The sequence below is a fragment of the Anomaloglossus baeobatrachus genome, chromosome 7 (genome assembly GCF_048569485.1).
Source record: "Anomaloglossus baeobatrachus isolate aAnoBae1 chromosome 7, aAnoBae1.hap1, whole genome shotgun sequence".
Classification (NCBI taxonomy): Eukaryota; Metazoa; Chordata; class Amphibia; order Anura; family Aromobatidae; genus Anomaloglossus; species Anomaloglossus baeobatrachus.
In genome coordinates, this window is record NC_134359.1 from 4,415,855 (window position 1) to 4,437,893 (window position 22,039).

The following is a 22,039-nucleotide window of genomic DNA, read 5'->3' on the forward strand; positions in this document are numbered from 1 at the left end:
TACCGCAGCTATCTGCACAGTGTGAGGTGTATACCGCAGCTAATCTGCACAGTGTGAGGTGTATACCGCAGCTTTCTGCACAGTGTGAGGTGTATACCGCAGCTATCTGCACAGTGTGAGGTGTATACCGCAGCTAATCTGCACAGTGTGAGGTGTATACCGCAGCTAATCTGCACAGTGTGAGGTGTATACAGCAGCTAATCTGCACAGTGTGAGGTGTATACCGCAGCTATCTGCACAGTGTGAGGTGTATACCGCAGCTATCTGCACAGTGTGAGGTGTATACCGCAGCTATCTGCACAGTGTGAGGTGTATACCGCAGCTAATCTGCACAGTGTGAGGTGTATACCGCAGCTATCTGCACAGTGTGAGGTGTATACCGCAGCTATCTGCACAGTGTGAGGTGTATACCGCAGCTATCTGCACAGTGTGAGGTGTATACCGCAGCTATCTGCACAGTGTGAGGTGTATACCGCAGCTATCTGCACAGTGTGAGGTGTATACCGCAGCTATCTGCACAGTGTGAGGTGTATACCGCAGCTATCTGCACAGTGTGAGGTGTATACCGCAGCTAATCTGCACAGTGTGAGGTGTATACAGCAGCTAATCTGCACAGTGTGAGGTGTATACCGCAGCTATCTGCACAGTGTGAGGTGTATACCGCAGCTAATCTGCACAGTGTGAGGTGTATACCGCAGCTATCTGCACAGTGTGAGGTGTATACCGCAGCTATCTGCACAGTGTGAGGTGTATACCGCAGCTATCTGCACAGTGTGAGGTGTATACCGCAGCTATCTGCACAGTGTGAGGTGTATACCGCAGCTAATCTGCACAGTGTGAGGTGTATACCGCAGCTATCTGCACAGTGTGAGGTGTATACCGCAGCTATCTGCACAGTGTGAGGTGTATACCGCAGCTATCTGCACAGTGTGAGGTGTATACCGCAGCTATCTGCACAGTGTGAGGTGTATACCGCAGCTATCTGCACAGTGTGAGGTGTATACCGCAGCTATCTGCACAGTGTGAGGTGTATACCGCAGCTATCTGCACAGTGTGAGGTGTATACCGCAGCTATCTGCACAGTGTGAGGTGTATACCGCAGCTATCTGCACAGTGTGACCGCTCGGTGCAGTGTGTGCAGGAATCGCTGGATATGTGCACGGTGCAGTGTGTGCAGGAATCGCTGGATATGTGCACGGTGCAGTGTGTGCAGGAATCGCTGGATATGTGCACGGTGCAGTGTGTGCAGGAATCGCTGGATATGTGCACGGTGCAGTGTGTGCAGGAATCGCTGGATATGTGCACGGTGCAGTGTGTGCAGGTGTCGCTGGATATGTGCACGGTGCAGTGTGTGCAGGAATCGCTGGATATGTGCACGGTGCAGTGTGTGCAGGAATCGCTGGATATGTGCACGGTGCAGTGTGTGCAGGAATCGCTGGATATGTGCACGGTGCAGTGTGTGCAGGAATCGCTGGATATGTGCACGGTGCAGTGTGTGCAGGAATCGCTGGATATGTGCACGGTGCAGTGTGTGCAGGTGTCGCTGGATATGTGCACGGTGCAGTGTGTGCAGGAATCGCTGGATATGTGCACGGTGCAGTGTGTGCAGGAATCGCTGGATATGTGCACGGTGCAGTGTGTGCAGGAATCGCTGGATATGTGCACGGTGCAGTGTGTGCAGGTGTCGCTGGATATGTGCACGGTGCAGTGTGTGCAGGAATCGCTGGATATGTGCACGGTGCAGTGTGTGCAGGTGTCGCTGGATATGTGCACGGTGCAGTGTGTGCAGGAATCGCTGGATATGTGCACGGTGCAGTGTGTGCAGGAATCGCTGGATATGTGCACGGTGCAGTGTGTGCAGGAATCGCTGGATATGTGCACGGTGCAGTGTGTGCAGGAATCGCTGGATATGTGCACGGTGCAGTGTGTGCAGGTGTCGCTGGATATGTGCACGGTGCAGTGTGTGCAGGTGTCGCTGGATATGTGCACGGAGCAGTGTGTGCAGGAATCGCTGGATATGTGCACGGTGCAGTGTGTGCAGGTGTCGCTGGATATGTGCACGGTGCAGTGTGTGCAGGTGTCGCTGGATATGTGCACGGTGCAGTGTGTGCAGGAATCGCTGGATATGTGCACGGTGCAGTGTGTGCAGGAATCGCTGGATATGTGCACGGTGCAGTGTGTGCAGGAATCGCTGGATATGTGCACGGTGCAGTGTGTGCAGGTGTCGCTGGATATGTGCACGGTGCAGTGTGTGCAGGTGTCGCTGGATATGTGCACGGTGCAGTGTGTGCAGGAATCGCTGGATATGTGCACGGTGCAGTGTGTGCAGGAATCGCTGGATATGTGCACGGTGCAGTGTGTGCAGGTGTCGCTGGATATGTGCACGGTGCAGTGTGTGCAGGAATCGCTGGATATGTGCACGGTGCAGTGTGTGCAGGAATCGCTGGATATGTGCACGGTGCAGTGTGTGCAGGTGTCGCTGGATATGTGCACGGTGCAGTGTGTGCAGGAATCGCTGGATATGTGCACGGTGCAGTGTGTGCAGGAATCGCTGGATATGTGCACGGTGCAGTGTGTGCAGGAATCGCTGGATATGTGCACGGTGCAGTGTGTGCAGGTGTCGCTGGATATGTGCACGGTGCAGTGTGTGCAGGAATCGCTGGATATGTGCACGGTGCAGTGTGTGCAGGTGTCGCTGGATATGTGCACGGTGCAGTGTGTGCAGGTGTCGCTGGATATGTGCACGGAGCAGTGTGTGCAGGAATCGCTGGATATGTGCACGGTGCAGTGTGTGCAGGTGTCGCTGGATATGTGCACGGTGCAGTGTGTGCAGGTGTCGCTGGATATGTGCACGGTGCAGTGTGTGCAGGAATCGCTGGATATGTGCACGGTGCAGTGTGTGCAGGAATCGCTGGATATGTGCACGGTGCAGTGTGTGCAGGAATCGCTGGATATGTGCACGGTGCAGTGTGTGCAGGTGTCGCTGGATATGTGCACGGTGCAGTGTGTGCAGGAATCGCTGGATATGTGCACGGTGCAGTGTGTGCAGGAATCGCTGGATATGTGCACGGTGCAGTGTGTGCAGGAATCGCTGGATATGTGCACGGTGCAGTGTGTGCAGGAATCGCTGGATATGTGCACGGTGCAGTGTGTGCAGGTGTCGCTGGATATGTGCACGGTGCAGTGTGTGCAGGAATCGCTGGATATGTGCACGGTGCAGTGTGTGCAGGAATCGCTGGATATGTGCACGGTGCAGTGTGTGCAGGTGTCGCTGGATATGTGCACGGTGCAGTGTGTGCAGGAATCGCTGGATATGTGCACGGTGCAGTGTGTGCAGGAATCGCTGGATATGTGCACGGAGCCGGCAGCGCCTCCTGTCTGTGCTGTATACAGCGCTCCCACAGCACAGGTATACACGATCAGCCGCTGCTGTGTATATATATATATATTGTCTCCACATCTCTACATTTTATACTTTTTTCAATAAATGATCCCAAAAATTGTACTGCCATCAGTGGAGATCCCGAGTGTCCGCTGCACCCACCCGACTATATATATATATATATATAAACATATACAGATCCCCCCCCAGGGTCAGCCTGTATACAATATATGCGTGCGTGCGTATATATATATACACGTTTCCCTCAAACTCTATAATATAAATATCTATGCTCTCCTTGGTGTGTGTGTGTATATATATTCCAGATTTATAAATAAAAAATAAATAATTTAAATTAAATAAATAAAAATAATTTATAAATAAATTCGGGATTTAGATTGTGTGAACGAGAATCCAAATTCCATTAATAGTCGTCAAGAGTCGTATATAGGATCTATAGTCAGTGATTTTTACATATTATTATATATGGGATCTGTAATCAGTGATTATTATATGTTATTATATATGGGATCCTTAATCAGTGATTATTATATATTATTATATATTGGATCTGTAATCAGAAATTATTATATATTATTATATATAGGATTTATAATCAGTGATTATTATATATGGGATCTGTAATCAGAAATTATTATATATTATTATATATGGGATCTGTAATCAGAGATTATTATATATTATTATATATGAGATCTATAATCAGTGAATATTATATATTATTATATATGGGATCTGTAATCAGAGATTATTATATATTATTATATATGAGATCTATAATCAGTGATTATTATATGTTATTATATATGGGATCTGTAATCAGTGATTACTACATATTATTATATATGGGATCTGTAATCAGAGATTATTATATATTATTATATATGAGATCTGTAATCAGTGATTATTATATATTATTATATAGGGGATCTGTAATCAGCGATTATTACATATTATTATATATGGGATCTGTAATCAGCGATTATTACATATTATTATATATGGGATCTGTAATCAGTGATTACTACATATTATTATATATGGGATCTGTAATCAGTGATTATTATATGTTATTATATATGGGATCTGTAATCAGTGATTATTACATATTATTATATATGGGATCTGTAATCAGTGATTATTACATATTATTATATATGGGATCTGTAATCAGTGATTACTACATATTATTATATATGGGATCTGTAATCAGTGATTATTATATGTTATTATATATGGGATCTGTAATCAGTGATTACTACATATTATTATATATGGGATCTGTAATCAGTGATTATTATATGTTATTATATATGGGATCTGTAATCAGTGATTATTACATATTATTATATATGGGATCTGTAATCAGTGATTATTACATATTATTATATATGGGATCTGTAATCAGTGATTACTACATATTATTATATATGGGATCTGTAATCAGCGATTATTACATATTATTCTATATGGGATCTGTAATCAGTGATTATTATATGTTATTATATATGGGATCTGTAATCAGTGATTATTACATATTATTATATATGTGATCTGTAATCAGTGATTATTATATATTATTATATATTGGATCTGTAATCAGAAATTATTATATATTATTATATATGGGATCTGTAATCAGAAATTATTATATGTTATTATATATGGGATCTGTAATCAGAGATTATTATATATTATTATATATGAGATCTGTAATCAGTGATTATTATATATTATTATATATGGGATCTGTAATCAGTGATTACTACATATTATTATATATGGGATCTGTAATCAGTGATTATTATATGTTATTATATATGGGATCTGTAATCAGTGATTATTATATATTATTATATATGGGATCTGTAATCAGCGATTATTACATATTATTATATATGGGATCTGTAATCAGTGATTACTACATATTATTATATATGGGATCTGTAATCAGTGATTATTATATGTTATTATATATTGGATCTGTAATCAGAAATTATTATATATTATTATATATGGGATCTGTAATCAGAAATTATTATATATTATTATATATGAGATCTGTAATCAGTGATTATTATATATTATTATATATGAGATCTATAATCAGTGATTATTATATATGGGATCTGTAATCAGTGATTGTTATATATTATTATATATGGGATCTGTAATCAGCGATTATTACATATTATTATATATGGGATCTGTAATCAGTGATTATTATATATTATTATATATTGGATCTGTAATCAGAAATTATTATATATGGGATCTGTAATCAGAAATTATTATATATTATTATATATGGGATCTTTAATCAGTGATTATTATATATTATTATATATGGGATCTGTAATCAGTGATTATTATATATTATTATATATGGGATCTGTAATCAGCGATTATTATATATTATTATATATGGGATCTGTAATCAGCGATTATTATATATTATTATATATAGGATCTGTAATCAGTGATTATTATATATTATTATATATGGGATCTGTAATCAGCGATTATTATGTATTATTATATATAGGATCTGTAATCAGTGATTATTACATATTATTATATATGGGATCTGTAATCAGTGATTATTATATATTATTATATATAAGATCTGTAATCAGTGATTATTATACATTATTATATATGGGATCTGTAATCAGTGATTATTATACATTATTATATATGGGATCTGTAATCAGTGATTATTACATATTATTATATATGGGATCTGTAATCAGTGATTATTACATATTATTATATATGGGATCTGTAATCAGTGATTATTATATATTATTATATATGGGATCTGTAATCAGTGATTATTACATATTATTATATATGGGATCTGTAATCAGTGATTATTATACATTATTATATATGGGATCTGTAATCAGTGATTATTATTTATTATATATGGGATCTGTAATCAGTGATTATTATACATTATTATATATGGGATCTGTAATCAGTGATTATTATACATTATTATATATGGGATCTGTAATCAGTGATTATTATATATTATTATATATGGGATCTGTAATCAGTGATTATTATACATTATTATATATGGGATCTGTAATCAGTGATTATTATACATTATTATATATGGGATCTGTAATCAGTGATTATTATATATTATTATATATAAGATCTGTAATCAGTGATTATTATATATTATTATATATGGGATCTGTAATCAGCGATTATTATATATGGGATCTGTAATCAGTGATTATTACATATTATTATATATGGGATCTGTAATCAGCGATTATTATATATGGGATCTGTAACCAGTGATTATTATATATAAGATCTGTAATCAGTGATTATTATACATTATTATATATGGGATCTGTAATCAGTGATTATTATACATTATTATATATGGGATCTGTAATCAGTGATTATTATATATTATTATATATGGGATCTGTAATCAGCGATTATTATATATTATTATATATGGGATCTGTAATCAGCGATTATTATATATGGGATCTGTAATCAGTGATTATTATACATTATTATATATGGGATCTGTAATCAGTGATTATTATATATTATTATATATAAGATCTGTAATCAGTGATTATTATATATTATTATATATGGGATCTGTAATCAGCGATTATTATATATGGGATCTGTAATCAGTGATTATTATATATTATTATATATGGGATCTGTAATCAGCGATTATTATATATTATTATATATGGGATCTGTAATCAGTGATTATTATATATTATTATATATGGGATCTATAATCAGTGATTATTATGTATGGGATCTGTAATCAGTGATTATTATATATTATTATATATGGGATCTGTAATCAGCGATTATTATATATTATTATATATGGGATCTGTAATCAGCGATTATTATACATTATTATATATGGGATCTGTAATCAGTGATTATTATATATTATTATATATAAGATCTGTAATCAGTTATTATTATATATTATTATATATGGGATCTGTAATCAGCGATTATTATATATGGGATCTGTAATCAGTGATTATTATATATTATTATATATGGGATCTGTAATCAGCGATTATTATATATTATTATATATGGGATCTGTACAGACCACTGCGCAACCAGCTCTGTCCTCACCTATTGTACCATCACCCATTCCCTGTAGACTCTGAGCCCTCGCGGGCAGGGTCCTCTCTCCTCCTATACCAGTCTGTCTTGTACTGTTAATGATTGTTGTATGTATACCCTCTTTCACTTGTAAAGCGCCATGCAATAAATGGCGCTATAATAATAAATAATAATAATAATCTGTAATCAGTGATTATTATATATTATTATATATGGGATCTGTAATCAGTGATTATTATATATTATTATATATGGGATCTGTAATCAGCGATTATTATATATTATTATATATGGGATCTGTAATCAGTGAATATTATATGTTATTATATATGGGATCTATAATCAGTGATTATTATATATGGGATCTGTAATCAGTGATTATTATATATGGGATCTGTAATCAGTGATTATTATATATTATTATATATGGGATCTGTAATCAGTGATTATTATATATGGAATCTGTAATCAGTGATTATTATATATTATTATATATGGGATCCTTAATCAGTGATTATTATATATTATTATATATGGGATCTGTAATCAGTGATTATTATATATGGGATCTGTAATCAGTGATTATTACATATTATTATATATGGGATCTGTAATCAGTGATTATTACATATTATTATATATGGGATCTGTAATCAGTGATTATTACATATTATTATATATGGGATCTGTAATCAGTGATTATTATATGTTATTATATATGGGATCTGTAATCAGTGATTATTATATGTTATTATATATGGGATCTGTAATCAGTGATTATTACATATTATTATATATGGGATCTGTAATCAGTGATTATTACATATTATTATATATGGGATCTGTAATCAGTGATTATTACATATTATTATATATGGGATCTGTAATCAGTGATTATTATATATTATTATATATGGAATCTGTAATCAGTAATTATTATATATTATTATATATGGGATCTGTAATCAGTGATTATTACATATTATTATATATGGGATCTGTAATCAGCGATTATTACATATTATTATATATGGGATCTGTAATCAGTGATTATTATATATTATTATATATGGGATCTGTAATCAGTAATTATTATACATTATTATATATGGGATCTGTAATCAGTGATTATTATATATTATTATATATGGGATCCTTAATCAGTGATTATTATATATTATTATATATGGGATCTGTAATCAGTGATTATTATATATTATTATATATGGGATCTGTAATCAGTGATTATTATATATTATTATATATGGGATCTGTAATCAGTGATTATTACATATTATTATATATGGGATCTGTAATCAGTGATTATTATATGTTATTATATATGGAATCTGTAATCAGTAATTATTATATATTATTATATATGGGATCTGTAATCAGTGATTATTACATATTATTATATATGGGATCTGTAATCAGTGATTATTATATATTATTATATATGGGATCTGTAATCAGCGATTATTACATATTATTATATATGGGATCTGTAATCAGTGATTATTATATATTATTATATATGGGATCTGTAATCAGCGATTATTACATATTATTATATATGGGATCTGTAATAAGTGATTATTATATATTATTATATATGGGATCTGTAATCAGTAATTATTATATATTATTATATATGGGATCTGTAATCAGTAATTATTACATATTATTATATATGGGATCTGTAATCAGTGATTATTATATATTATTATATATGGGATCTGTAATCAGTAATTATTACATATTATTATATATGGGATCTGTAATCAGCGATTATTACATATTATTATATATGGGATCTGTAATCAGTGATTATTATATATTATTATATATAAGATCTGTAATCAGTGATTATTATATATTATTATATATGGGATCTGTAATCAGCGATTATTACATATTATTATATATGGGATCTATAATCAGTGATTATTATACATTATTATATATGGGATCTGTAATCAGCGATTATTACATATTATTATATATGGGATCTGTAATCAGTGATTATTACATATTATTATATATGGGATCTGTAATCAGTGATTATTATATATTATTATATATGGGATCCTTAATCAGTGATTATTATATATTATTATATATGGGATTTGTAATCAGTGATTATTATATATTATTATATATGAGATCTGTAATCAGTGATTATTATATATTATTATATATGGGATCCTTAATCAGTGATTATTATATATTATTATATATGGGATCTGTAATCAGTGATTATTATATATGGAATCTGTAATCAGTGATTATTATATATTATTATATATGGGATCCTTAATCAGTGATTATTATATATTATTATATATGGGATCTGTAATCAGTGATTATTATATATGGGATCTGTAATCAGTGATTATTATATATTATTATATATGGGATCTGTAATCAGTGATTATTATATATTATTATATATGGGATCTGTAATCAGTGATTATTACATATTATTATATATGGGATCTGTAATCAGTGATTATTATATATTATTATATATGGGATCTGTAATCAGTGATTATTATTATATAGTCGGTCCTGTATGAGCAGATCACTTTCTGTCTCCGATCACAAAATTGCAGCAAATCCTGAGCAGAGTCGGTATCAGATGCGAGGACCGAGTGGATCTGACACGGATTAATGGAAGATCCCCGACTCCAAACCTCAAACAGAGCAATCACTAATGACCGATTATAGGGCGATCACTAATTGTAATATACAGGGGACAGGATATATGTAATATACAGGGGACAGGATATATGTAATATACAGGGACAGGATATATGTAATATACAGGGAACAGGATAGTTGTAATATACAGGGGACAGGATATATGTAATATACAGGGGACAGGATATATGTAATATACAGGGACAGGATATATGTAATATACAGGGAACAGGATAGTTGTAATATACAGGGGACAGGATATATGTAATATACAGGGGACAGGATATATGTAATATACAGGGACAGGATATATGTAATATACGGGGACAGGATAGTTGTAATATACAGGGACAGGATATATGTAATATACGGGGACAGGATAGTTGTAATATACGGGGACAGGATAGTTGTAATATACAGGGACAGGATATATGTAATATATAGGGGACAGGATAGTTGTAATATACAGGGACAGGATATATGTAATATACGGGGACAGGATAGTTGTAATATACGGGGACAGGATAGTTGTAATATACGGGGACAGGATATATGTAATATACGGGGACAGGATAGTTGTAATATACAGGGACAGGATAGTTGTAATATACGGGGACAGGATAGTTGTAATATACGGGGACAGGATAGTTGTAATATACAGGGGACAGGATAGGTGTAATATACGGGGACAGGATAGTTGTAATATACAGGGACAGGATATATGTAATATACAGGGGACAGGATAGTTGTAATATACGGGGACAGGATAGTTGTAATATACAGGGGACAGGATAGTTGTAATATACAGGGACAGGATATATGTAATATACAGGGGACAGGATAGTTGTAATATACGGGGACAGGATAGTTGTAATATACAGGGACAGGATAGTTGTAATATACAGGGGACAGGATATATGTAATATACAGGGGACAGGATAGTAGTAATATACGGGAACAGGATAGTAGTAATATACAGGGGATAGGATAGTTGTAATATACGGGGACAGGATAGTTGTAATATACAGGGGACAGGATAGTTGTAATATACAGGGACAGGATAGGTGTAATATACAGGGGACAGGATAGTTGTAATATACAGGGGAAAGGATAGGTGTAATATACAGGGGACAGGATATATGTAATATACGGGGACAGGATAGTTGTAATATACAGGGGACAGGAGAGTTGTAATATACGGGAACAGGATATATGTAATATACAGGGGACAGGATAGTTGTAATATACAGGGACAGGATATATGTAATATACAGGGGACAGGATAGTTGTAATATACAGGGACAGGATAGTTGTAATATACAGGGGACAGGATAGTTGTAATATACGGGGACAGGATAGTTGTAATATACGGGGACAGGATAGTTGTAATATACAGGGGACAGGATAGTTGTAATATACGGGGACAGGATAGTTGTAATATACAGGGGACAGGATATATGTAATATATAGGGGACAGGATAGTTATAATATACGGGGACAGGATAGTTGTAATATACAGGGGACAGGGTAGTTGTAATATACGGGGACAGGATAGTTGTAATATACAGGGGACAGGATAGTTGTAATATACAGGGGGCAGGATAGTTGTAATATACGGGGACAGGATAGTTGTAATATACGGGGACAGGATATATGTAATATACGGGGACAGGATAGGTGTAATATACAGGAACAGGATAGTTGTAATATACGGGGACAGGATAGTTGTAATATACGGGGACAGGATATATGTAATATACGGGGACAGGATAGGTGTAATATACAGGAACAGGATAGTTGTAATATACAGGGACAGGATAGCTGTAATATACAGGGGATAGGATAGTTGTAATATACGGGGACACGATAGTTGTAATATACGGGGACAGGATAGTTGTAATATACGGGGACAGGATAGTTGTAATATACGGGGACAGGATAGTTGTAATATACAGGGGACAGGATAGTTGTAATATACGGGGACAGGATAGTTGTAATATACAGGGACAGGATATATGTAATATACAGGGGACAGAATATATGTAATATACGGGGACAGGATAGTTGTAATATACAGGGGACAGGATAGTTGTAATATACAGGGGACAGGATAGTTGTAATATACGGGGACAGGATAGTTGTAATATACAGGGACAGGATATATGTAATATACAGGGGACAGAATATATGTAATATACGGGGACAGGACAGTTGTAATATACAGGGGACAGGATAGCTGTAATATACAGGGGATAGGATAGTTGTAATATACGGGGACAGGATAGTTGTAATATACGGGGACAGGATAGTTGTAATATACGGGGACAGGATAGTTGTAATATACAGGGACAGGATATATGTAATATACAGGGGACAGAATATATGTAATATACGGGGACAGGATAGTTGTAATATACGGGGACAGGATAGTTGTAATATACAGGGACAGGATATATGTAATATACAGGGGACAGAATATATGTAATATACGGGGACAGGACAGTTGTAATATACAGGGGACAGGATAGCTGTAATATACAGGGGATAGGATAGTTGTAATATACGGTGACAGGATAGTTGTAATATACGGGGACAGGATAGTTGTAATATACGGGGACAGGATAGTTGTAATATACGGGGACAGGATAGTTGTAATATACAGGGGACAGGATAGGTGTAATATACGGGGACAGGACAGTTGTAATATACGGGGACAGGATAGTTGTAATATACGGGGACAGGATAGTTGTAATATACGGGGACAGGATAGTTGTAATATACAGGGACAGGATATATGTAATATACAGGGGACAGAATATATGTAATATACGGGGACAGGATAGTTGTAATATACAGGGGACAGGATAGTTATAATATACGGGGACAGGATAGTTGTAATATACGGGAACAGGATAGTTGTAATATACAGGGGACAGGATATATGTAATATACGGGGACAGGATAGTTGTAATATACAGGGGACAGGATAGTTGTAATATACGGGGACAGGATAGTTGTAATATACAGGGGACAGGATAGTTGTAATATACGGGGACAGGATAGTTGTAATATACAGGGGACAGGATAGTTGTAATATATAGAGGACAGGATAGTTGTAATATACAGGGGACAGGATAGTTGTAATATACAGGGGACAGGGTAGTTGTAATATACGGGAACAGGATAGTTGTAATATACAGGGGACAGGGTAGTTGTAATATACGGGGACAGGATAGTTGTAATATACAGGGACAGGATAGTAGTAATATACAGGGACAGGATAGGTGTAATATACAGGGGACAGGATATATGTAATATACGGGGACAGGATAGTTGTAATATACAGGGACAGGATATATGTAATATACGGGGACAGGATAGTTGTAATATACAGGGGACAGGGTAGTTGTAATATACAGGGGACAGGATATATGTAATATACGGGGACAGGATATATGTAATATACGGGGACAGGATAGTTGTAATATACGGGAACAGGATAGTTGTAATATACAGGGGACAGGATATATGTAATATACGGGGACAGGATAGTTGTAATATACAGGGGACAGGATAGTTGTAATATACGGGGACAGGATAGTTGTAATATACAGGGGACAGGATAGTTGTAATATACGGGGACAGGATAGTTGTAATATACAGGGGACAGGATAGTTGTAATATATAGAGGACAGGATAGTTGTAATATACAGGGGACAGGATAGTTGTAATATACGGGAACAGGATAGTTGTAATATACAGGGGACAGGGTAGTTGTAATATACGGGGACAGGATAGTTGTAATATACAGGGGACAGGATAGTTGTAATATACGGGGACAGGATAGTAGTAATATACAGGGGACAGGATAGTTGTAATATACGGGAACAGGATAGTTGTAATATACGGGAACAGGATAGTTGTAATATACAGGGGGCAGGATAGTTGTAATATACGGGGACAGGATAGTAGTAATATACAGGGGACAGGATAGTAGTAATATACAGGGACAGGATAGTTGTAATATACGGGGACAGGATAGTTGTAATATACAGGGGACAGGACAGTTGTAATATACGGGGACAGGATAGCTGTAATATACAGGGGATAGGATAGTTGTAATATACGGGGACAGGATAGTTGTAATATACGGGGACAGGATAGTTGTAATATACAGGGACAGGATAGTTGTAATATACGGGGACAGGATAGTTGTAATATACAGGGGACAGGATAGGTGTAATATACAGGGACAGGATAGGTGTAATATACGGGGACAGGATAGGTGTAATATACGGGGACAGGATAGTTGTAATATACGGGGACAGGATAGTTGTAATATACAGGGGACAGAATATATGTAATATACAGGGGACAGGATAGTTGTAATATACGGGGACAGGATAGGTGTAATATACGGGGACAGGATAGGTGTAATATACGGGGACAGGATAGTAGTAATATACAGGGGACAGGATAGTTGTAATATACGGGGACAGGATAGGTGTAATATACGGGGACAGGATAGGTGTAATATACGGGGACAGGATAGTAGTAATATACAGGGGACAGGATAGTTGTAATATACAGGGGACAGGATAGTTGTAATATACAGGGGACAGGATAGTTGTAATATACAGGGGACAGGATAGTTGTAATATACAGGGGACAGGATAGTTGTAATATACAGGGGACAGGATAGTTGTAATTTACAGGGGACAGGATATATGTAATATACAGGGGACAGGATAGTTGTAATATACAGGGGACAGGATAGTTGTAATATACAGGGGACAGGATAGTTGTAATATACAGGGGACAGGATAGTTGTAATATACGGGGACAGGATAGTTGTAATATACAGGGGACAGGATAGTTGTAATATACAGGGGACAGGATAGTTGTAATATACAGGGGACAGGATAGTTGTAATATACAGGGGACAGGATAGTTGTAATATACAGGGGACAGGATAGTTGTAATATACAGGGGACAGGATAGTTGTAATATACGGGGACAGGATAGGTGTAATATACAGGGGACAGGATAGTTGTAATATACAGGGGACAGGATAGGTGTAATATACAGGGGACAGTATAGTTGTAATATACAGGGGACAGGATAGTTGTAATATACAGGGGACAGGATAGTTGTAATATACAGGGGACAGGATAGTTGTAATATACGGGGACAGGATATATGTAATATACGGGGACAGGATAGGTGTAATATACGGGGAAAGGATATATGTAATATACAGGGGACAGGATAGTTGTAATATACGGGGACAGGATAGTTGTAATATACAGGGGACAGGATATATGTAATATAAGGGGACAGGATAGTTGTAATATACAGGGGACAGGATAGTTGTAATATACAGGGGACAGGAGAGTTGTAATATACAGGGGACAGGATAGTTGTAATATACAGAGGACAGGATAGTAGTAATATACAGAGGACAGGATAGTAGTAATATACAGGGGACAGGATAGGTGTAATATACAGGGGACAGGATATATGTAATATACAGGGGACAGGATATATGTAATATACAGGGGACAGGATAGTTGTAATATACCGGGGGCAGGATAGTTGTAATATACGGGGACAGAATAGTTGTAATATACGGGGACAGAATAGTTGTAATATACGGGAACAGGATAGTTGTAATATACAGGCGACAGGATATATGTAATATACAGGGGACAGGATATATGTAATATAAGGGGACAGGATAGTTGTAATATACAGGGGACAGGATAGTTGTAATATACAGGGGACAAGATAGTTGTAATATACAGGGGACAGGATATATGTAATATACAGGGGACAGGATATATGTAATATAAGGGGACAGGATAGTTGTAATATACAGGGGACAGGATAGTTGTAATATACAGGGGACAAGATAGTTGTAATATACAGGGGACAGGATATATGTAATATACAGAGGACAGGATAGTTGTAATATACAGGGGACAGGATAGTTGTAATATACGGGGACAGGATAGTTGTAATATACGGGGACAGGATAGTAGTAATATACAGGGGACAGGATATATGTAATATACAGGGGACAGGATAGTTGTAATATACGGGGACAGGATAGTAGTAATATACAGGGGACAGGATAGTTGCAATATACAGGGACAGGATAGTAGTAATATACGGGGACAGAATAGTTGTAATATACGGGGACAGGATAGTTGTAATATACAGGCGACAGGATATATGTAATATACAGGGGACAGGATAGTTGTAATATACAGGCGACAGGATATATGTAATATACAGGGAACAGGATAGTTGTAATATACAGGGGACAGGATAGTTGTAATATACAGGGGACAAGATAGTTGTAATATACAGGGGACAGGATATATGTAATATACAGGGGACAGGATAGTTGTAATATACAGGGGACAGGATAGTTGTAATATACGGGGACAGGATAGTAGTAATATACAGGGGACAGGATAGTTGCAATATACAGGGACAGGATAGTTGTAATATACGGGGACAGAATAGTTGTAATATACGGGGACAGAATAGTTGTAATATACGGGGACAGGATAGTTGTAATATACAGGCGACAGGATATATGTAATATACAGGGGACAGGATAGTTGTAATATACAGGCGACAGGATATATGTAATATACAGGGAACAGGATAGTTGTAATATACAGGGGACAGGATAGTTGTAATATACAGGGGACAGGATAGTTGTAATATACAGGGGACAGGATAGTTGTAATATACGGGGACAGGATAGTTGTAATATACGGGGACAGGATAGTTGTAATATACGGGGACAGGATAGTTGTAATATACGGGGACAGGATAGTTGTAATATACGGGGACAGGATAGTTGTAATATACGGGGACAGGATAGTTGTAATATACAGGGGACAGGATAGTTGTAATATACAGGGGACAGGATAGTAGTAATATACGGGGACAGGATAGTTGTAATATACAGGGGACAGGATAGTTGTAATATACAGGGGACAGGATAGTTGTAATATACAGGGGACAGGATAGTAGTAATATACGGGGACAGGATAGTTGTAATATACAGGGGACAGGATAGGTGTAATATACGGGGACAAGATAGTTGTAATATACGGGGACAGGATAGTTGTAATATACGGGGACAGGATAGTTGTAATATACAGGGGACAGGATAGGTGTAATATACGGGGACAGGATAGTTGTAATATACGGGGACAGGATAGTTGTAATATACAGGGGACAGGATAGTTGTAATATACAGGGGACAGGATAGTTGTAATATACAGGGGACAGGATAGGTGTAATCTACAGGGGACAGGATAGTTGTAATATACAGGGGACACGATAGTTGTAATATACGGGAACAGGATAGTTGTAATATACGGGGACAGGATAGTTGTAATATACGGGGACAGGATAGTTGTAATATACGGGGACAGGATAGTTGTAATATACAGGGAACAGGATAGTTGTAATATACAGAGGACAGGATAGCTGTAATATACAGGGGACAGGATAGGTGTAATATACAGGGAACAGGATAGGTGTAATATACAGGGAACAGGATAGGTGTAATATACAGGGAACAGGATAGTTGTAATATACAGAGGACAGGATAGGTGTAATATACGGGGACAGGATAGTTGTAATATACAGGGGACAGGATAGGTGTAATATACAGGGGACAGGATAGTTGTAATATACAGGGGACACGATAGTTGTAATATACGGGAACAGGATAGTTGTAATATACGGGGACAGGATAGGTGTAATATACGGGAACAGGATAGTTGTAATATACGGGAACAGGATAGTTGTAATATACGGGGACAGGATAGTTGTAATATACAGGGGACAGGATAGGTGTAATATACGGGGACAGGATAGTTGTAATATACAGGGGACAGGATAGGTGTAATATACAGGGGACAGGATAGTTGTAATATACAGGGGACAGGATAGTTGTAATATACGGGAACAGGATAGTTGTAATATACGGGAACAGGATAGTTGTAATATACGGGAACAGGATAGTTGTAATATACGGGGACAGGATAGTTGTAATATACGGGGACAGGATAGTTGTAATATACGGGGACAGGATAGTTGTAATATACGGGAACAGGATAGTTGTAATATACGGGAACAGGATAGTTGTAATATACAGGGGACAGGATAGTAGTAATATACGGGGACAGGATAGTTGTAATATACAGGGGACAGGATAGGTGTAATATACGGGAACAGGATAGTTGTAATATACGGGGACAGGATAGTTGTAATATACGGGGACAGGATAGTTGTAATATACGGGGACAGGATAGTTGTAATATACGGGAACAGGATAGTTGTAATATACGGGAACAGGATAGTTGTAATATACAGGGGACAGGATAGTAGTAATATACGGGGACAGGATAGTTGTAATATACAGGGGACAGGATAGGTGTAATATACGGGAACAGGATAGTTGTAATATACGGGGACAGGATAGTTGTAATATACGGGGACAGGATAGTTGTAATATACGGGAACAGGATAGTTGTAATATACAGGGGACAGGATAGTTGTAATATACAGGGGACAGGATAGGTGTAATATACGGGAACAGGATAGTTGTAATATACGGGGACAGGATAGTTGTAATATACAGGGGACAGGATAGGTGTAATATACGGGAACAGGATAGTTGTAATATACGGGGACAGGATAGTTGTAATATACAGGGGACAGGATAGTTGTAATATACGGGGACAGGATAGTTGTAATATACGGGGACAGGATAGTTGTAATATACAGGGGACAGGATAGTTGTAATATACGGGGACAGGATAGTTGTAATATACGGGAACAGGATAGTTGTAATATACGGGAACAGGATAGTTGTAATATACAGGGGACAGGATAGGTGTAATATACGGGAACAGGATAGTAGTAATATACGGGGACAGGATAGTTGTAATATACAGGGGACAGGATAGGTGTAATATACGGGAACAGGATAGTTGTAATATACGGGGACAGGATAGTTGTAATATACGGGAACAGGATAGTTGTAATATACGGGGACAGGATAGTTGTAATATACGGGAACAGGATAGTTGTAATATACGGGGACAGGATAGTTGTAATATACGGGGACAGGATAGTTGTAATATACGGGGACAGGATAGTTGTAATATACGGGAACAGGATAGTTGTAATATACGGGAACAGGATAGTTGTAATATACAGGGGACAGGATAGGTGTAATATACGGGAACAGGATAGTTGTAATATACGGGGACAGGATAGTTGTAATATACAGGGGACAGGATAGGTGTAATATACGGGAACAGGATAGTTGTAATATACGGGGACAGGATAGTTGTAATATACAGGGGACAGGATAGTTGTAATATACAGGGACAGGATAGTTGTAATATACGGGGACAGGATAGTTGTAATATACAGGGACAGGATAGTTGTAATATACGGGAACAGGATAGTTGTAATATACAGGGACGGGATAATTGTGCAGATCGGGCGGATTGTCTCACCTGAGGACGGTCGGTCGGAGTAGCGGGTGCAGTACACCCATGCGGGCCACACCAGCGGGTCACTCTTGTGGGCCGCGGGCCCGGATTTGGCCCCCAGCAGCTGGGCCGCGCTGGAGTCGCTCCCTTTGGAGCTCTCTGAGGTGGAGTCCGAGTCCGGGCTGGGAGCGGGGTTGCCCTGCCGGGTGTGCAGGGGGGTCACGTTCTCTCTCCCGGGGGGCTCCTTTCTGCAGCCGAAATCTGGACGGAGAATATTGTCTATGAAGAAGTTGGTGGTCCGGTGCTGGGGCGGCGGGGAGACCCCATTATCCGCCTCACTGAGGGCTCCGGGACTGGGCTCAGTCTGATCTTCCATTGTATCACCAAGCAGCCCCGGAGCCCACCCGGCCGGGGACCCCGAGGAGGCAGCGAAGCCCGAGACTGGCTAGAAAAGCCCCGAAATCCTCATCACGGGGGGCGGCGGCAGCTGCGGTAAGGAGGAGCCTGAGAGGTGCCCCCCGGGGATGGAGAGCCCCCCCGGAGATGGAGAGCCCCCCACAGAGATGGAGAGCCCCCCCACAGAGATGGAGAGCCCCCCCCCGGAGATGGAGAGCCCCCCAGAGATGGAGAGACCCAGAGAGATGGAGAGCCCCCCCAGAGATGGAGAGGATGGAGAGCCCCCCGGAGATGGAGAGGATGGAAAGCCCCCCCGGAGATGGAGAGCTCCCCCAGAGATGGAGAGGATGGAGAGCCCCCCCGGAGATGGAGAGCCCCCCAGATATGGAGAGACCCAGAGAGATGGAGAGACCCAGAGAGATGGAGAGTCCCCCCCCCAGAGATGGAGAGGATGGAAAGCCCCCCACAGATGGAGAGCCCCCCGCAGATGGAAAGGATGGAAAGTCCCCACGGAAATGGAGAGCCCCCTGAGATGGAGAGGATGGAGAGCCCCCCGGAGATGGAGAGGATGGAGAGCCCCCCGGAGATGGAGAGGATGGAGAGCCCCCTGAGATGGAGAGGATGGAGAGCCCCCCGGAGATGGAGAGGATGGAGAGCCCCCCGCAGATGGAGAGGATGGAGAGCCCCCCGCAGATGGAGAGGATGGAGGGATGGAGAGCCCCCCGGAGATGGAGAGGATGGAGAGCCCCCCGGAGATGGAGAGGATGGAGAGCCCCGCGCAGATGGAGAGGATGGAGAGCCCCCCGCAGATGGAGAGGATGGAGAGCCCCCCGCAGATGGAGAGGATGGAGGGATGGAGAGCCCCTAGTGATGAAGAGTCCGGGGATGGAGAACCCCCAATGATATGGAGAGCCCTGGATGTAGCCCCCAGTGCACCGCGCTCTGCCGCCTCCTCTCCTCTCCTCTCCTCTCCGATCTGCTCTCTGACTCTTCTACTTCTTCTCTGGAGTTTTTCCCGCAGCCGGAAACGCAAGAGAAGAACTGCACGTGTGAGCGACCAATCAGGAGCCTCCACAGACGCCGACATTCTGCGGGCGACCAATCTGAGCGCAGAGATCCGACGCCAAATATTCGCGGCCCAGAATTATCTGTCACCGTCCACAGAACAAGAAGAGCAAATCCCAGAGAAAAGAAGCAATAATGGACGGAGAGCAAATAATCAGAGGAGGAAAAGAGAACAGCAAAAAGAAGAGCAATCAGAAGAGGAAAGAAAACAGCAAAAAGAGCAAATAATCAGAGGAGGAAAGAAAACAGCAAAAAGAACAATCAGAAGAGGAAAGAAAACAACAAAAAGAAGAACAATCAGAAGAGGAAAGAAAACAACAAAAAGAGCAAATAATCAGAGGAGGAAAGAAAACAGCAAAAAGAAAAACAATCAGAAGAGGAAAGAAAACAACAAAAAGAGCAAATAATCAGAGGAGGAAAGAAAACAACAAAAAGAACAAATAATCAGAGGAGTAAAGAAAACAGCAAAAAGAAGAACAATCAGAAGAGGAAAGAAAACAACAAAAAGAGCAAATAATCAGAGGAGTAAAGAAAACAGCAAAAAGAAGAACAATCAGAAGAGGAAAGAAAACAACAAAAAGAGCAAATAATCAGAGGAGGAAAGAAAACAACAAAAAGAACAAATAATCAGAGGAGGAAAGAAAACAACAAAAAGAAGAACAATCAGAAGAGGAAAGAAAACAACAAAAAGAGCAAATAATCAGAGGAGGAAAGAAAACAACAAAAAGAACAAATAATCAGAGGAGGAAAGAAAACAACAAAAAGAAGAACAATCAGAGGAGGAAAGAAAACAGCAAAA

At 38.6% G+C, this 22,039-nt stretch overlaps 1 protein-coding gene across 2 annotated transcripts in view; it reads right to left on the reverse strand.

The window, feature by feature from the left end:
• Positions 1–20,342, reverse strand: part of EN1 (engrailed homeobox 1) — a 116,967-nt gene extending 96,625 nt beyond the window's left edge. For both annotated transcript variants that reach the window (XM_075318733.1, XM_075318732.1), the window contains exon 1: positions 19,804–20,342. In XM_075318733.1, the coding sequence (XP_075174848.1) occupies positions 19,804–20,155 (352 nt within the window). In that variant the 5' untranslated portion in view covers positions 20,156–20,342. The remainder of the gene's footprint in view (positions 1–19,803) is intronic.
• Positions 20,343–22,039: the final 1,697 nt, after the last annotated feature.